The sequence below is a fragment of the Plectropomus leopardus genome, chromosome 3 (genome assembly GCF_008729295.1).
Source record: "Plectropomus leopardus isolate mb chromosome 3, YSFRI_Pleo_2.0, whole genome shotgun sequence".
NCBI lineage: Eukaryota > Metazoa > Chordata > Actinopteri > Perciformes > Serranidae > Plectropomus > Plectropomus leopardus.
The window spans coordinates 35927916-35947555 of NC_056465.1; the positions used below are offsets into that span (position 1 = coordinate 35927916).

Here is a 19640-nt window from a genome sequence, read left to right on the forward strand (position 1 = left end):
CCCACAGGTGCAATTCCGGCTGGTGGCCCTTTGCCCTTTGTCATCCCCTTTCACACTTGCACTCTCTCTTGTTAAATAAAGCCAAAAAAGGACAAAGGCAGCCTACAAAAAACCCACATCATGGTCAACAACGTACAGACATTATCCGTTTGGTTTCCATGAAAGCATCCAGCAAGAGAACACACTGTGTTTGTGTGACGTAAAACATGTCACAGCAGTGTCACACCGGTTTAGGATAACGCCTGTTCACACAGGACACACCGCTGCCCCGCGCTCTGCAGCCGGGACACAGGCTGCAGGGATAGCTAAAGAAAATACACTGATAATCTAAAATCAGCGATATAAAGATAGAGCTGGGCAATAAATCGATTTTATCGATTAATGCAATTTGTGGTTCAATAAATGACAGTGGAGAGATCTACACAAACACACACCACACATACACACACACACACACACACAATAACATGACAGCAAGCGTTAATGTTTGAACTGGTTTTGCAGCGTCAGATCTGGAACAATCCACAGTCCGCTGCAAAGTTTGTTTAAATGCTCTTGCAACTAACCAACTTATTTCAGCATCTCGAACAGAAGCGTGCAGCTGAGTGGGACAAATGTGTCGAGATGCACGATGCACAAGATGGCATCAGCCCACAAACACCCAATAAAAAGCAGCCGACATTAGTGGAGTCATTTTCTCATTGTGTCCCGTCTGACAGGAAAGCGACCCGCTGCAAAGCTGTTAGTGGTGCAGTCCTGCTGCATATCACGAAAGATACGGTGCCCATATACACAAAGGGAAAGCCTGCAGCTTTACCCACGTGCTGAAAACTATCCACCCCATGCATGTGGTACCAGCTGCCCCGCCTCATCTGTACAACTGTACACGTGAAAAGATCACAGAGAGCTGGAGGGGATGTCATCGGACTCCACTACAACAGACCGATGGTCCAGTCATTTAAACGAATAACATTATTTGTTAACATGAAATAATGTTGAGCAACGGTTGTATGATTTCAGAATCAATCATTGTCAATACTCTGTAAAAAAAGCAACACTGACTTGAAGCCCTTTTCATTTCAAATTTCAAATTTTTCAGTTTGCTTTTTTTTTACTTTTATTGCTAAAATCAAAGCAAAACTTGTTTTGAGTAATGTCTGTCATTTGTGGTTTTTAACATATGCATCCCATGCTCACTTCTTCCACATGTTTGTCAGTTGTGTCTAAACAGAGTAACAGAGTGTAAAAGAGACAAGCACACACACACACACACACACACACACACACACACAATCAGACAGAAGACAGAGACAGAGCTTTACTTGTGATAAGAAAAGAGCAGAGGAGCAGAATCACTTTCAAACCAGAGAAAATTAAGCTTCTGGCTCAAAACTGCTCTGAACTGCTCGAGCAACAACTGACATACGTGTGACTTCCACATCCAGTGTGAATTCAGCATAAGAATCCTGCCTACAATGAGGAGGCTCAATCTGCAGTGGAAAACTAAATCAAAACAAGCACCTGGTACTAAAAGCCAGTCGGGTTGCACCATGCAGCAGAAATTTGGCACAATATCAGTCGGGAATTCCCCTCCTCCCTAAAACCATCCACTCCACAAAGGCTCAAAGTGATCAGTCACACCCCTCCTGTGTGACAGCTGTGTCTGCTTTGACCTCTGCTGCTCTGCTGAGAGTTTGTACACTGATACCAGCCAGCTGCCAAGGACAGCCGCATGTGCTTTGTTTCCTGATAAATCAACATTCATACATGACACTGCCCTTCTCTTCCAAAAATCCCTCTTGGCCATGAAACAGCATTCATCATACTAATTAGCCTGCAGGTCCTTTAATATTTCAGACAGCATTCAGACACTCGAGCTCGGCTACAGTGATTTCCTGCGATGTAATCGGTGTCAGCCACAATGATGAAATGTAAAAAAGTCAATAAAGAGTGTGAACCTGGGATGGAGTGGGTGTCATTGCGAGGGCTCCTGGCACCGTTTTCTGGCGAGGCGCTGCCCGATGTGGATGTAGCGCTGGGTTGAGCTTGGGCGGTGCCAACAGCGCTGTCAGCTTTTCCTGTTGAGCTCTTCTGAGCCTTCATTACTGTCTGGCTCGCAGACGTGCAGCTCGGCGGAGACGTTTTCGGCCGTGCTCCTGGGTTTGGCTTCTTGTCTTGCTCTCTGGCTCCGTGGGAGCTCCTGGGGCCGTTGGCGCTGGCTGCATCACGCCTGGCCCCTGCAGCTCCGGTGCCGTTAACAACTGGTGTGGCAGCTGATGCCGTCTTTGCTTTTGCTGCCACGTTCCTATCTCCTGGCTTCTTCACATTCTTTGCTTTGTGAGCGTCCCCCGATTTGTTCGCTGTCCCCAGTCCATCAGACTTCATGGCTGATGCAGCACAACGGGAGGAGGAAGCTGCGTTTTCAGACGCCCTCTGGCTCCGGTGCACAGGGGGACTCTCAGGTGCAGATGAAGGGCATTTTACAGCCCTTGACTGCAGAAAAAAAAACATTATTCACACTCACTGTAAGACTGGATTCATCAGCAGATATTCAGAGCGCAGTCACATGAAACTGAATAATATTAGTGCAGATTTCCATGAGCAACTGGAGCAGAAAATATGCTGACTAACATCACCTGAATCCTCAGTCTATTGAGATTTCTACAGTCTGTACTAATCAGGCCTCATCCACACGAATAGTTTTTCATTTTAAAACTGTGCTTTACTGTTTCCGGTTCTGCATTTGAGAGGATGACAGCTTTTAGTAAAAACTCCCCTCGTGATTTTACAATCTATTCAAATTCAGATGGAAATTCTCATATTTTTAATATTCACAATTTCAATTTGCACAATATGAGGGTTAATTGAAACTCGCCTAAAGAGCATCATCCATTGCCTGAAGATGCCATGGGTGGTGGAGAAGGAGTAACATTACACAAGCTGGATGAAAACAAATACGGATGTAGCATAGACTGTATATAAAGATAGACTCTTAACATCTCCACCAAAGTGAAGCCAGAACATCTGGATCGCCCCCTGGTGGCTGGCTGCAGTACAGGCCATAAAGCCCACCCCCTCCATGTTAGCTAAAGGGACATAGGCCAAAACTAAAAACTCAGGAAACACCAAATACATTTTTCCAAAAGATGGTTTTTGACACTGAAGGAGGTTCTCATCACCCTGATCTTTGTGATGATCACCCTGATAGTTATTTGATGCTATAAAAAGGGGATGTGACAGCTGTGTGTGCCTGTCAGTGTGCTTACAATTAATGCAGTTGCTCCCTATTGGTCACACGGGTGTATAGACAGGAACTCAGGATCGCTACCGCACAGACTTTGGCTCCAAATGACGTCACCAGAACAAGATGGCAGCGGCTGCATACAGGTTATTTTTGCAGCATTTTTGTACGTTGGCTTATTTTTGCGCAGAGGACAGTACCTTGATCTTCCGCAATATCGGGCCCATAAGGCTTGCACACTAGAGACTTGTGGCAGCCGAATGGGCACAAGTGGTAAACTTCTACTGGAGGAGCGACTGACTTTCAATTTAGCACTCCGCTAGCTTGAATGGCGGTCAAAAAGATTTAATCTTGCAGCTCTTTTAGACTTTCCAAATATTATCAAACTGTCGTTTGGCTTGGGTTTTGATGCTCAAAAAAAGGTATCCATTTTTTTACAGGCATCTCTTTCCCATGTATGTCAATGGGAAAAAGTCTTTCTGGGCCCCATAGCATCACGAGACCCGCCCGCACGGTGTAATTACACTTATAGCCACTATGTAAGATTTGCTTCAGAGCCTGGTGCACTTCCTCCAGGCTTGGTGGAGACGCGTCGTCCATCTTTATATACAGTCCATGGTGTGTAAGCTTTGCTTTCATTTTTTTCGCATGACACATCATGACTCATAAGACCCTATCAGGAAGTGAATGTAGATTTCTGTGTCTCTGTTTTTAAAAGACTCAGTTTCAGCCCATCCAGGCTTCAACTCAACCCCAATCAACGCGCAACTGTTTTTAAAACTAAAATGAATTTAGCAGCATTTTCAAAAGTCTCAGTTTTAGGTGCCCCAAAATGTTGGAGTAGTGTGGACTCTATGTGTCAATGCAGCAAAAGTTAATCATTTAAAAAGCAAATCATATTAGTGTGGATGTGGCTTCACACAACCGAAGTCCTGCTATTGTAAATCCTATTTTTTCTCCATTTGTCCAACAGTTCATTTCTTTGAAGTTTTTTAGCAGACGTTAATGAAGAATAACAGGGTTTCTTTTTTCTTTTTGTGAGCTTCTGCTAATTAACTAAACTATCTGGGAACTTATAACTGCCTTTTAATGTCAGTGGAACAATTTCATCAGTGAAAAATGTCCTGAAGGTTCAGAGAAATTGAACAAAAAGCCAAAAGACAGGCAAAGTCCTTGTTTTGACTGTATCAAACCACTTCCCGGGAGATCTGCAGGAGCTGCGCTGCTCTTAACCACTCATGCCTAACATGTTGGCAATCCCTCTCTGGATCACCTCAGCCAGGCTTATCTCAGCTATACATCTGTTTAAGAGAGGCCGTGCTGCTCATTTTAGACTGCGAGGGTGGGGCATTTATGACATACGGCTTCTGATGGATTGTAATCGCTGTCAGGGATTACACAAATTTACATGGATTTCTATGAGCTAAAAATAGCCTCATAAGTTCACATCAGCAGCTGATGGCAAAGTTTTGATTCACAAATGTCTCAATGTTTTTTGTTTCTCAAACAAAAATAAAACTAAACAGATGTTAATGCATGTTTAATTATGATGATGTTACCTGTGAGCTAGTGAATACAGGCTTTTTACCGAGTCTCCGATTGTCTCCTTTATCAATAGCATCTGTCAAAACAGGAGAAAAGGAAGATTATCAATTAGGGAGTTAGTGTTTTGCCTGCAAAACAGACTATTCAGATCCAAGAATAGCACAGATGAAAAGACACTGCCAAGGTCCCTCTTTATGTGAACTAGAGGAGCCGATCTTTTCATTCACAAATTCTCACTCCCACACCCTCTGTTGTTTACCCTTTGACCATTAGGAGACAAACAATAAATCAATGCATCGATCTGACGAAGACTATCACAAACAAAGCACGACCATTTCTATACTTAAAACAAGAATTTCTGATTCTTTTCAAAACCTTTTGAATTATTTTGTTTATTCAAAAGCGAATTAGGTGAAATTTAATCCATTCTAGGGCTCCGACTAAAGATTATTTTCCTTATCGATTCATCTGCCGTTATTTTTCACCATCAGTTCATTAGATGTCAATAAAATGTCAGAAAATAGTGAAACATGCCTTGAGTAATATCCCACAGCTGAAAGGTAAGATCTCAAAATCATGTTTTATCAGTCAAAAAAAAACTAATGTTTGACAAAGAAAAGCATCACATTTTCACTTTTAAAAGGCAAATGTTGACAAGCAAATGACAAAAATGATCATTCAATAAGCAAAATAGTTCCAAATTAATTTTCTATCAATAAATCAATAAATCGTTGCAGCTCTGCTCCAATCACTAAAGTGAATTTGTTATGTTTGCATGTGAGCCCCAGAATCTGATTTTAAGATTGCAAGAGATGTAGCAGTAATGGGCACACACTGATACCAGCCACATGCATTATTCATGCCGTGCATTTCAACACATTACGGGCTCAACAGTGAGGAAACAGTGAGCATATTCTTTGCAGTTGTGGGGGCTTTTAATCATGTGTGCACCCCTGAAGACAGGAACACAGCCTTTCAATCCCACCCTTTAAAACAAGCATGGTGCGTCTGGGGCATTTACCGTGTTGGCGTGCACTCTTCTGCACGTTAAAAATGTGGCTCACATGAAGCAAAAACATATAAGAACAATATATAGGTTAGTTATAGCCAGGCCAGGTAGGTGAGTAGGAAGAAATCAGGCAGCAGCATATGCTCCAAGGTCTTGGGTTCATCTCTAATGATGCAGAGCTTCAGCTCTAGGCGGGTTAGGGAGGAAAAAAACATCCACACACACTGCAGCATGAATATCCTGTGTGTGAGTAGCTAAAAAGAAAGGAAGGATTTCCTTCTTTACCTGCCAGTATCCTCTCCCTGTGTTTGGAGGACAGGGTCTCCCATCCCTGCGTGTGGCGGACGGCGTAAAAGGTCTGAAGCAGGAAGGTCCACAGCCGAGCGCGCAGCGTACAAATCTCTTGCCTGAACGGCTGGCGGAAACAGAGGAGAGAGAGGCAGAGAGGAGAGAAGAATGGAAAGGGGTGCGCTACAGCACAAGCGAATCAGCAGCTGCTTGAAGAACCTTTCACCATGGCAACAAATACCCCTCCCTCCTCCCTCCCTGCCTTCCTCTGTCCCTCCCTCCCCCCTCCGTCTCCGTTGCAGGATCCTCTTGAGCTCCCTTGAGCGAAATCGGTGATGTCAGCGGCTGCTGCCCATACTCCTGTTTCCACGGCTGATTATAAAAACAGGGCTGGAAGGTAGGGAGGAGCCATCTCTACCTCCTCTGCTGCACTGACCACACACGCCCCTCAGCAGCAGATAACTCAGCCAGATTAGTGACGGCCACTGGCACACGTCACAGTCTCCCTCGGCCTAATCCATTCTGCCATACTGTACGGTATTTACAGGGGTTATGCGCTTTAACTCGTGCAGCCAGGTCACTTTCCCCTGGAAGTCGTCTCACGGGCCGCCTGCTCACACAATGCATACTGTTAGTCTGTAATCTGACAGATGCAAATTCTCTTCAACAAACATGAAAACTTACACTTTTAAATTTTATACTTAAAAAGCCAAATCAAATCATGTTGATGCATCAACTATTTTTTTTTAAAAAAATAGAAAAAGGGGGGGGGGGGCGTTGACAAGTATTCATTTCCTCCTACTCCTTTTGGGACATGAAATACTTGTGTTTGTTTAGTGAACATGTCCAGTGGGCATTCTGGTGTTGTTTTGCTTTTGCTTATCATTTATTTTGTTCTCCTATTTTATTTGGCATTTTTTAAATAAATATCTGACTACCTTGTACGTCTGTTTTAAGACAACCAAAGGGAAGAATTGAGATGGAAGCTTGATGAATTCTGTGTTTAAACAGACAAATCTGCTATGATCTAAGGTCAACATTTCTGGTTCTGAATAATCGTTACATGTCAAATTATGATGTATCTTGAGATGACTTCCTGTTACTGTCTGGCTAAAAGGTCGTGTGTTGTGTGTTTTCAAAGATAACATGAGGGGTTTTTGAACTTTTCAAGTGCTATTGAGTAGTTTTTCTGAGTTTGTCCTTGTTAGGGCCTGAGCACCGAGCGGTGCGAGGACCCTCTATGAACGGAAGGAATTCAATTCAATTTTTTTTTTTTTTTTTTACGAAGCGAATGGCATTTTTGGAGGTCTAAACATGCTCAAAAATGAATTAATCCGAATTCGATTCATTTGATTAATTCGATTGACTTCACATTCCACGACCATTCTCAACCCCTTGGCTGTCTGCGTGCTGGAGCGTGCAGACAGCCCGCTAAAGTGCGGACATGTCTGACAGCCCGCTCCAGCGTGGAAAAGTGCGAAAGCCCACTCCAATGTGGAATATGTGCAACAGCCGGCTCCAGTGCAGACATTTCTGACAGCCTGCTCCAGCGTGCAGACATGTCCAACAGCCCACTCCAGTTCGAAAAAGTCCAACAGCCCGCTCCAGTACAAACATGTCTGACAGCCTGCTCCAGCACACAGACATGTCCAACAGCCCGCTCCAGCACGCGGACATGTCCGACAGCCCGCTCCAGCACACGGACATGTCCAACAGCCCGCTCCAGCACGCGGACATGTCCGACAGCCCGCTCCAGCACGCGGACATGTCCGACAGCCCGCTCCAGCACACGGACATGTCCAACAGCCCGCTCCAGCACGCGGCTCTGTGTGACAGAACGCTCCAGTTCGGACAAGTCCAACAGCCCATTCCAGCACAGACATGTCCGCTCTCATGACACTGAGGAAAATCTCAGCCAAAACACAGCCAGGGCAGAAGTGTTGAACAATCATGTAAAAAAGTGAAAGACTTTGACTCTGTGTTTGACAGCCACAGCATTTCATTATCGCGGATCAAACAGCTGATGGTCCGAGAGCAGCACAGTGAGACAGACAAACAGAGCGCAGCTTCTCCCCAGAGCACCAAAGTGTCTGAAACAGCCAAATTTGCAGAGGTGGAAAGTGGACTTCTTTAGACTTCTACAGACTACTTTGTGTTAGTTTGAGGTTTAATCAGACTTTGGATGAATTATTTAGAAACACCAGGACGCATCGCTCCGTGTCTTATCCAGCAGCTCACGCTGAGCTCTCATTATTATTACCAGGGGCAGATGTAATGTTTTGGGGGCCTGGGGCCACAAGCACATGAGCTTATTTTCAGCCTTTCTCTAACTGTGAATGTTGGCAGGCTGTTGGCAGCTATAGGAGAAGTAGGCCTACTCAAAAGTTTTTAATTCCTGAGTAAAATGATTAATAGCACAGAAGTTTGACAGAAGTTGAAGTCAGAGTCCTGCAGTCAGGAGAGGTTGGCCTATTATCAGCACAATGTGCTTTAATTTACCTGAAGTTTGTTTAAGATGGACCTTTTAATTTTTATATAATGCTGGAAAATGCAGTAAATAATAATAATTAGTCGAATACCCCAGCTGTAAACCATCTTCAAGTAGATACCACAATTATTATCATAGATCATCAGAACGATTACTGATGATTAATTAAGAGCTCTCATTTTTAAACAGACTTTTAAATTTACGGCAGAATTCAGGATAAAATCAAAAGATCATGACCAGCGAAATGACTTCCAGAACAAAGTGAAGCCAAGGCCATGGAAGCACATAATGTTTGTTAGGACAGATTTTAAAGAGACAGAGAGCAAATATTTCTTACAGAAAGGTTAAGCTGTGTTCACACCTGTAGGTAGGTTTACTTGGTCCAGACAAAAAAAGGAAAACATTTTAAATTTTTGCCCTTTAACAAGCAGATCAAAATTCAACATTTTTCAGGCAGTTTGAGTGTTGTTATTTGGTCGACATTAAGGTTTGATTTGCGTTGTTCTAACTGGCCTTGTTCAACCGGACTAAAGACACAGATCAGGTGTGAGCACAGCCTGACGCTCTCAGTATGATGTCTGTTTTTGAAAAGACAGAGTGTTCGGCAGACAGAATCTGCTTTATTTACCTCCTCTTGTTTTTGCCCTCCCTTCTCCAGGAGCCAGTCCTCTTCTGCGTCATCTCCACACAGATCGTAAACAGCAGCGTAAAGATTGCAGCAGTTGTCCACAGTCACACCTTCTCTGATGGCTGAACACAGCTTCTTCAATAACGCGGGCTCACGGGTGAACTCTTCCCTCTGTACGGGCATGAAACAGACACCGAGGGGCAAATTCACACAGAATAGACCGAGGCCACTGAAAGCACCATAAATTGTGAATCACTTGCAACCACTATTAGTCCTGTTTTAAGGTCCAATTCTCAAAAAAATGTTGCACTAATGACTTTACACCTCAAAACAAAATAGCATGTATTTTCTCTATATGCCAAATATGTTAAAAATTACATACAATGCATGTCTTTATGTTTTGATGGCTGTGGGATCAAAAACCAGTTTGAATGGGTTTCAGTGGAGCATTTTGTGCAGTTAACAGTATGAATATAACAATTTGGTTTAAGGAGTGCATTTTAGACTTATTATAGGAACTATGCTGGAAAATCCAAGTTCAAACAATAAATAAAACAATTAACAATCTTGCAAAAATGAAAAGTGGGTAAAATATGCCAAATAGTCCCTAAAGGCTAAAGAATTACATGGTCTCTTTTAACCTCATTTGTGCAGGTGTAGCAGTGACAAAAGCTGAGCAATCCTCTTGTGAATTGGCCCATCAGAGAACCACAAGCTGAATCTGTGCCAAGGTCGTGCATTAGCTTGACTACACTGCTGCCTTACCCTGCGAAGGTCCCTGAAGGCCTGAGTGCGGACCACTTTCGGGAGGTGCTGGACGATGACGTGCAGGCTCTGCTCCTGCAGCTCCGTGGCGAGACTCCTAACCTGTTGGGCCCACTTGACTTCTGGGAGACTGCCAATCAGCTGCTCAGAGCCACAGAGCGTAGTTACGGCGTTCTGCACAGTCTGAATGGAAACATCTATCAGCTAAAGAAACTCTCTCTAGGTGAAAACACAAAATAAAGAGGAATGAACACAGCTCTTTATAAAAGCAGTCTGTTATCCTGCCCAGGACCTATTGATCAGCCGAGGGAGTCCCAGCATTGTGTAATGCTTCTTGGCCGACTCTGAATCTCAGTACTTGCCAAGAGTGAACAACAGTACATTAGTCTTTCTGTACTCACATAATGCACTCCACCTCTTTGATAGTGATGAAACACAGAGTCACGATTCAATTATCAATTACAAGGCTGGATCACTCCCCATCTGTCTGCGTCCACATCACATCCCTAAATTAGTCCTTCTTTAATAACTGAGAATTTAATAAAGGTCGTCTGTCATTAGATTATATTTGAATTTCCTTCCTGTGGAAAAACACTGGAGAATGAGTTGATGATATTTGTGTAATTACACGAATAAAGAGCGGCTGATGACTGTGGGAGGGAGGAACTCACCATGGTTTCAGTAACAGCCGTCAGACAGGCGGCGTGCAGCTCAGGGGACAAGAGGGAGAAGTTTCTCTCACACCAGGTCTTCACAAAATGATCGGCGACCCACCTGAAAATACATATCACACTGTAGAGTATCTGCAGATAAGTAGCTTTAGAGTCATATCAACCTTTTGAAACCTGGAGCGTTATCACTTTTCTCCTGCTGTTTTCAGACACCTTTCACAAGTATTTAAATGTCTCTCCAAAATATGAGGTAAAAAGACAATGAACAAAATGACAAGAAATGTCCCGCAAATTGCAGGAAATTAGTAGAAAAAATGTTTTGTTTTTTTTTTAAAAAGCTAGGGAAAAATGTCTAAGGGAAAAAAATAAAAGGCATGAAAAAACAATATTTCTAATTATCATGATTACGTATTTAAAATTATGTTATAGAGTTATATATACATATATTTTCTACACACACACACACACACACACACACACACTTACATGTATATACATGTATATATATCTTTTTTTTTGTGTGAGAAAAACAATGACCAACAGCGCTGAACACAGGAGCCTCTATCAGCTTGTTTGTGTTATTGTGTGACTTTGGTGTTTAAAAGTGCAGGTTTGGATTTTGAAGTCTCACAAAAACACAAACTAACTAAGTGATGGAGGCAGCATTACCAGCGGCTCCTGTGTTTAGCGAGCTAAAATTTTTGTTTTTGTCAGTGGAGTCTGGCGGCTTTAGTTAATAAAGCTGTTCACGGCTGCCTCGTCAGAGCAGCCTGTCTGACAGAAAGGTGAAGTGGTGGAAATACACTCAACATAATGTACACTTAAACTGAAATTGTTCTTTTTAGGGTTGACTTTGTATTTGTTCTTTTTCTGAGTAAAAAAGGGACATAATTCTTGTTTCTATATAAAAAGCCAATTATTGTTCTTAATTTATTAGTCACGGTGTTAATATGGGGGTTAAAGTTAAGTTTATCATATAATATTGTATCGTGGTAAAACTAGTGAATTACACCTCTAATTAATAGGACAGTTCAGTTTCTGGACAATTTGACCATTTTTCCTCCAATCACTCAAACAAACTCGCGGAGGCCTCTCTGTGTCTCTGCAGTGTTACCCTGAGGCTCTCTGAGGCTCGAGCGCTCTGCAGAGCTTTGCTCGAGGGGTGAACAGTGTGCGCGAGGATGAGAAGGTCAGTAACGCACTGCTGCACTGAGCAGCGCCGCTCGAGTCACCGTCATACTCGCGTGACTCATCAGACTCAGCAGAGACAACATGGCACACGCACACGCACGCACACACCACTTCATATCAGAACCAGTTCACAGTCTCACTCAACACATCCTATCCCCCTGACCTACATTCACACACTTCTCGCCCGCTCACTGCAGTGTGTGAGAGCTTACAGTAGTGAGCGTGCAGAAGAATCAGCGACAGGACGACGCAAAAGTGAAATACTGTGAGATAAAAGCTGTGCAGCACACTGAAATATGACGACATGACAACATTTATGGTTAAATCTGAGCCAAGTGCAAAGACAAGCCTCTCAGTGAAATGCAATATACGGCTGTCTGTTAAGTATTCTACTCAAAGGTTATCTTTAAAAATGCCTTAACCCTGAACGATGAGTCACTTCTTTTAAATGCAGCTTTTTTCTCCAGTAGATGTAAATTCTTCCAGAAGAGCCTAAAGAAAAATTCATTTAAAAGATCAAAAACATCTTTTTCTCACCAAAGTGGTGCACTGAACCACATTAAAGCAACTGCATTACACAACTAACCCCAACCCTAGGCTAGTTAATAACACACAAGTATCAGCCCACATGTTGGTTACCTAGCAACAACATGCTGATGTAACTTGCAGTGGCGAGAACAGTGACAGGTTGGAATATGTGGCACTTTTTTTCCCCCAAAAAAATTACACAAGCAGCTTTTAAGGTCAAGTTTGACGGTATTTCTAATTTTAGGACCATGTTACAAAAATGAAAGACGTTTCTGTCTGTCTGTTCTGTGGTGTTCTCCACAAACGTTCATCTGATCAGCTTCACACTTGGAGGGTGTTTTGCTGAGGAACAAAGGAAGTGAGCGCGAGCTCTTAGGATCTATGGGACATATTTACCACTTTAGTTACAATTAGCACATGTACACGCTGTGTCGTGTTTCGAGAGGGGCTCTTTTATAACTGTGGCATGCTGGGTACAGCCCACTCTTTGTCACCAGCTACAGCCATAGATGTATAAGGAAAACTGGATTCAGTGTTGGAGGTTGGGCCCTTTTATTCCTTTGAAAGTTGCTCAGTGGTGTCTAAAGCCAAAGAAGTGTAAAATAACCTGGATCTTCACATCATTGGGCCCAGCGAGCAAACGCACCAGAGACTTTCACCAGCTAAGTCGGCTACTTCTGGTTTAGCGTTTTTTTGCAGATGTGTTGGTTATTTGTGTCTTTTGATGTATATTTTGATTGTGAAATTTATTTGTGGTGTTTTGCAAACTGACAAGCTGTATGGAAATGTTATAGGAAAAAAATAAAACATGAAAAAAATAAAATAATTGTGAATTTTGATTTTTAAACAGGCCTGTTTTGAGGCCTGAGTGCAACACTAGTTAATTGTAACGATTTTTTCCAATGTTTATGTACACAATGTAGCAAGCAGTACCAAGCTGTAACATATTTACGTAAAAGCAACTCGCTCAAGTAATGTTGAGTACAGAAACTCACCTCTTACAAAGCACGTGGAGGTTTTGAAGGCCTAAGGCGTGTGTGAGGGACAGGCACTCGAGAACTGTCCTCTGAACTCCGTCCATCGGCTGCAAACACACCAGGAAAAAAGAAAAAGGGGCATTTATACTCACAAAGTGATTTGTGATGCTCTGAGGCTCCAACTGGCACAAACACAAAAGGTGTTCAGAGAAGTGAAACAACATTTTTATTGACCCTGAGCATGCAGGCACCGTACAAAATCAACAAGTGTAAAGCCGAAGGAATAAAACTGGGATTTGTTTACATTCAGAGCAAAAGCAGGCACTCTAAATTAAAAGATGAGGACAGAACCACACTTTAACCCTCTGAAACCTGAGCAAATTGTTTTGATTTCTTTTAAAAACATGGGAAAATGGTAATGACCAATGAAAGAAGAAATACCCCAGAAATTAGCATGAAATTTGTAAAAAAAAAAAAAAAAGTAGAAAAAATACCTCAATGTTATATTTTTTTAAATGAAAAAGAAGAAGAAAGTTAAAAAACAAAAAATGAGGCAAACAAGACATGGGAAAAATGCTTAAAAATCTTATAGAGCTTATAGAATCTTATAGAATTCTGTAACTGTAAATATGTAACTCTGATAATTACTGATATTGTCTTCTCTACATTGTTTCCTTTTTCCCTAGACATTTTTTTGCAAACTTAAAAATAGAAAAAGAAAAAAATATATTTTCAAATCTAACTTTTGCAACATCTACTAAATTTTTCTTGCAATTTGTGGATCATTATTGCTTTTTTTCCCTTGTTTTTGATATTTTAAAAAATTTGCACCAACCAAAAGTGTCTCCAGGTTTCGAAGGGTTAACGTATTCACCAGTTTTCCTAACTGACCTTGGGGAAGAAGCGGCAGTAGTCTCGGGTCAGAACCATCTCCACCACGTCTTTCAGCCCCTCCAAACCCAGCATGTCTGCTGCCAACACCACCTGACTGCAGAAATAACACACCAAACACGACTCAGTTTGATTTCAGTTTGTATCTGATTTTTGGACAGTCTGTCCACATACAGTACCTTGCACTGGCTCCAGGTGGCAGATCCACAATGGCCCCATACATGAACTGGAGCAGGATCTCCATCTCGTCGGGCCCTAAACTGGAAAGGTTAACAGAAGAATCTGTTTAAAAGCCACATTTCTCAAGTTAACATTCAGAATTGTTCCAAATCACAGTCGAATGCCTTTTTTCTGCTGTGTGATTCAGCTTTACTCGACTAAACTCACTTTTGGTACATTTGGTGCTTTTCTCTTTGTTTCCACTGCAGACAGCACCCTCTCGAATTATACAGGACTCTCAGGTAAACACCAACACACCCCAAATCAAATATCTATCATTTTACATTATAATTTACAGAAATTTGCAGGAAAAAATAAATATTAAGGAACCAACTAAATAAACAGTAACCCCTGATAACACCTGGCGATTATCTGACCTCCTCTTCACCTCTGTACCTCGTGCACGCTCCGTCTGTTTCTGCAAACCAAGAGCACGCCAACCGCCAGCTACTGTATGTAATACACTGACTATATGAAAGTAACTGATACATCCCACTTCAACTATCACTTCAAAACAAAAAAAAGAGCGAGTCAAGTTGAGTAGAGCCACTGCATCTTTATGTATATATGGATCAGGACTTTTTTTTTCCTTTCGACCCCGTATGTCTGTATTTATCTACACCTTTACACCAATTAAAGTTGAGGATATGTCCTGTTATGAGCTTGTCCTTTTTAGACACACGGTTACAATTATGGGTCGACCGATATTCAGGCCAATACAGAAACCGATTATTAGCACTTAATGAGACCGATATCTGATACGTGGAAATGATTTGCATTTACAGTAAAAATGAAAATATTTCTGTTGGAATTTAGAATATAACAAACTCCAACACAAAACTTTGTTTAAATGTTTTAGCAAATGTTTAATCAAAACTGAAACTTCACTGAAGTTCACTGCAACTTTTTATAAAGTTCAGTGGAAATTCAAATAAAAAATGAATAATTTAAAAAGAGCTCCCTGAGGTTTTACAAAGCAAAGTTTCTCCCATGCTGACATTTTATTTGCATGTATTGCAGACTGCCTTCCCTGGAGTTGGTTTAATGTATTGTATGAACACTTTATAATTAATTAATTTTATCGGCGATCATTAAAATAAAACGCTGATACAAAATGCCAAATATCAGCTCTGATAATTGGCAAGGCTGATTTTCTGTCAACCGCTAGTTACGATGAACATTGTTTAGTTTTTGGTCACACTCCTCCTGGATGTGTGTGTATGTCTGTGTCTGTGTGTGACTGTGCTTTTAAGTTTTTGTGTCTCCATTTTTGTGTAGTTTATGTTCTCACAATGCGCCAATAAAGATAAAAACGCAGCATATTATCTCTGTGAATCCAGACATATCAGTGTATTTTTTTCTGTCTATACTGCAAACACAACAGAGAATACTGTAAAATCCATATATGATGCAGCCTTCACGTGACCGCAGCCTTAGGGCCCTTTCACAGGTTTACCCCCCCGCACGTCAACGCAGCGGCTCTCCGTTCTGACAGCCGTGTCTTCCCCCGTTACCCTCAGATCTGTAATACTGAAGCGAGTGTCACATCTCTCCCTGGAGGAAAAAATGGGCTTCATTTGCTTTTACCCGCTCTGGAAGGAGGCTGCGGGTGGTGGTGAGGGACCGGGGGCGGCGAGGGCTCCTCCGCAGACAGCAAACGAGGAGACATTCATGCAACCTTGCTTGGTAGAAATCCGAGCGAGCCATTTGAAATTCCAACGGCTGTGTGTGTGTGTGTGTGTGTGTGTGTGTGTGTGTGTGTGTGTGTGTGTGTGTGTTGTGTGTGTGTGTGTGTGTGTGTCTGTGTGTGTGTGTGTGTGTGTGTGTGTGTGTGTGTGTGTGTGTTTGGGTGTGTGTGGAGTTGCGAGTGAAACTGCATACTGTACAGAGGCCTGAATAATAAATGCAGCAGACGCAGTAATTCAGCTGCACTGTTCAGGAATGAAATGTTAGATTTGTTGGAGCAGGAGAGGAGGTGTGTTATTGATCCTGCTGCAAGAGAGGAGGATGATGATGATGATGATGATGATGATGATGATGATGATGCACCAGTCTTACCCTTGCAGAGTGATGCACTGTCTGGAGCTCTCCATCCAACTCCCACTCAGCATGGCTCGAAAGTACTGAGACCGCGCACACAGGATCGCCCTAGAAAGCACATAGAGGGAGCAGCTGCATGTCAGAGTCACACAGTTTTAATATTTCATGTTATCTGGTGAGCCTCTTTTCTTTCTTTTTTTTAAACAATATTTTTGATGATTTTTCAATTGCACATAAAAAATGCAAATCAATATACAAATATACATCCCCCAACACATCACATACTCCCACAGACAAAGAAAATAAAATGAACAATGACAATAATAATAACAGATCACAAATCAACTGAAATACATAAATTAATAAGATCAGAAATGAGTAAACGGAAATAAAAAAATAATTAAATGAATAAATGCATAAATTGGAATAAAAATGAGTCCCAAACAAAAAAACCCCTCTTCATTGACCTTCAGCAATATATGTCAACCTCTACAGCCCAAAACGTGTAATCAGCTCATTTTTCAACGCTCCAACGTGGTCCTACATTTTTCCAACATAGAACAATCATTCCTCTTGCATGGAGAAGTCATCTGGTGAACCTCTAAGTGTGTTTGAAGTGACAAGCAGGAGGACAAAAAAAGTAAAAAGTAGTCCTTGGAGACAGTGTTTTTATTCTCCCCATCCTCTGAAGATTGTTTCGACACAGATATGGAAATAAACCACCTCTGAAGTGTTTAGAGTTCTTAATTAGCTCCAATAATAATGGAAAAGGCTGATGACACATAAAAAGACCAAAGCCAACAATGAATTGATCCCTCTAACAAGCCTTGTGCACTGTAAAAAATGTTGCCCCTAAACTGCTAAAAAAGGCAGCCTGTTCTGCTCTGTGTGTGAGCAGATACCATTCACAAAAATATGTGAGCTCGAGCTTCACATCAGACGTTTAAAGCCCACATTTAAAACATGTTTCATGAAGATTTTGACTGCTTGAAATAGACAAACTTATTACTTCATGCCTCTGTGTTCTTTGTTATTGTGCCACATAAATGTTGTATATGTTGCAATGTTATCTATGTAGATGGCTGCTGGCATTTTGGCCATGTCTGACTTGTAAAAAAGGCTTAAATATATTCATAGAAAGTATAATTTAGGGGCATTTGGCCTGAGAAACTCTGGTTCAGCCTTTGGGTGTGAGCTGCAGCAGCTAACACGGAGCAAAGATCACTGCTGCAGAGCATCCGAAAAAATAGCCCTGCTTCCTCTCTCTGACACGCTCTCGCTGCCTGGCCGCTCCCCTGAGCTCGAGCCGGGAGAAACCTGTCTCCATGGTTACCAGCTGCTACTACTACCTCTGCATCAGTGAATGACCACCCACCGCCGCTCCACAGTGACCTCTGTGGTGTTTCACGTCGGGTTAATGTGGCTGTGATGTTCTGAAGCGAACGCGCTCTCACCATGAATGCAACCAGTGACGGTTCTCTGACAGGATAGTCCGGATTTTAGAAACAGTCGGCACACCACCGGTTTAGAGAAGCAGGAAGAAGCACGCCACAAAAGCTCAGCAATGTGCTGGTGTGGACAGGGCAGCAGACATGTTTCTCAGAGATCTGTCAGAGAAGCCACCTCGCCACCTATTTCTAAAAGAAAACTAAACAATGTATCTCTTCACCTTAGCCTTTAAATAGCTCTAACTTGCTGCTTTGCACTCTGCTTTAGACACTGCTGCACATCTTTAAGATGTAGTATTTTTCTTAATTTTATGCATTTTATACACTCAATTTTTAGCTTTATTTTTAATAAAATGTATGTGGTTTTTATTTTATTTTTCATCTTATGTTATGTATTCTGTGTATTCAATGTTTATCCTTATTTTATCTTATTTTTACTATTTTTATCAAGTGTTTTTTATCCATGTTATGATGCATTCTTTGTATTCTATTCTGATTTTATTTTTTTTACATGCAGGTTATATTTTGTCTTTATGTCTTTTGATGTGAAGCACTCAGTGCATGTAACTTTTTTATTGTAAAGCACGTCAGGCTGCATTTCTTGTATGAAAGATGCTATACAAATAAAGTTTATTATTATTAGATCTCATTCTTTCTGTCAGCACCCAAAGCTCATGAATGTGGGTGAGGGTTGGAATATCGATGGACTGGTAAATCGAAAGCTTTGCCTTCTGGCTCAGCTTCAACACCAAAGTCAGACACAACTCCAGCATCACTGCAGGTGCTGCACCAAGCAGCCGGTCCAGTCCATCCATGTCGATCTCTGACACCCGGCTGCAAACAGCCCCAATGCACGCTGGAGGTCACTGTGTGATGGAGCCAACAGAACCACATCATCGGCAAACAGCAGAGACGCAATTCTGAGGTCCCCAAACCGGACCCCTTCCTCCCGCCGGCTGCGCCTTGAGATCCGTGAATATCACAAACAGAATCAGTGATGAGGGACGACCCTGGAGGAGGCCAACTCCAACGAGGAGCATGTCTGATGTAACGCTGAGTATGCAGACACAGCTCTAACTTTGGTCATACAGGGACTAGATGGCTTTCAGCAGCGACCCTGGTACCCCGTATTCCTGCACTACCCCGCAAATGCTTCTCCAAGTCTGCAAAACACATGTACCTCCTGCATCTGAAGTTCGACAATCAGTCGGAGCCTCCTTTCCAGAACCTGGAGCAAACTTTCCCGGGGAGGCTGAGCAGTGTGATACCCTGATAACTGGACTACACCCTATGGTCCCCTTTATTAAAAATGGGAACCACCACCCCGGTCCAAATTCATTTAATTGTATCAGGATGTAAAACTGCTTACTTCTGGTGTAAAGTTGGAAATTTTAACATGGGGGTCTACGGAGATCAACTTTTTTTTGGAGGAGCTTCAGGTTTTGGCACTTGGATTCATTTTTCTGCCCCAGAGGCTGCTGCTTCTATAAAACAAAAAAAAATACGGCGTTACTTTTTGGCTCTACCTGTGGCAGGAGAAGACCTGCTCCGCTACTTGGATGGTGATGTCGCACTGCTCTCCCCGCTGGTACAGATCCAGCAGGTCGGCTCCGAGGCCCGAAGCTGGCTCAAGAACAGCATCTGGAGTGAAGTAGAGAGGGATAATGAGGAAGAGCAGGAGGGAGAGGGCGACGAAGAGAGAGGCTACGAG

At 42.3% G+C, this 19640-nt stretch overlaps 1 protein-coding gene across 2 annotated transcripts in view; it reads right to left on the minus strand.

Moving 5' to 3' along the window:
• Positions 1 to 19640, minus strand: part of btbd8 (BTB domain containing 8) — a 34431-nt gene that overhangs the window by 10039 nt on the left and 4752 nt on the right. The window contains exons 4-14 of one of the 2 annotated variants that reach the window (XM_042483734.1): positions 19456 to 19570; positions 16500 to 16589; positions 14402 to 14482; positions 14223 to 14319; positions 13350 to 13438; positions 10636 to 10738; positions 9965 to 10147; positions 9200 to 9370; positions 6081 to 6210; positions 4801 to 4862; positions 1959 to 2493 (exon numbers count right to left, since the gene is read on the minus strand). In XM_042483734.1, the coding sequence (XP_042339668.1) occupies positions 1959 to 2493; positions 4801 to 4862; positions 6081 to 6210; positions 9200 to 9370; positions 9965 to 10147; positions 10636 to 10738; positions 13350 to 13438; positions 14223 to 14319; positions 14402 to 14482; positions 16500 to 16589; positions 19456 to 19570 (1656 nt within the window). The other variant, XM_042483735.1, reaches the window with a different exon arrangement.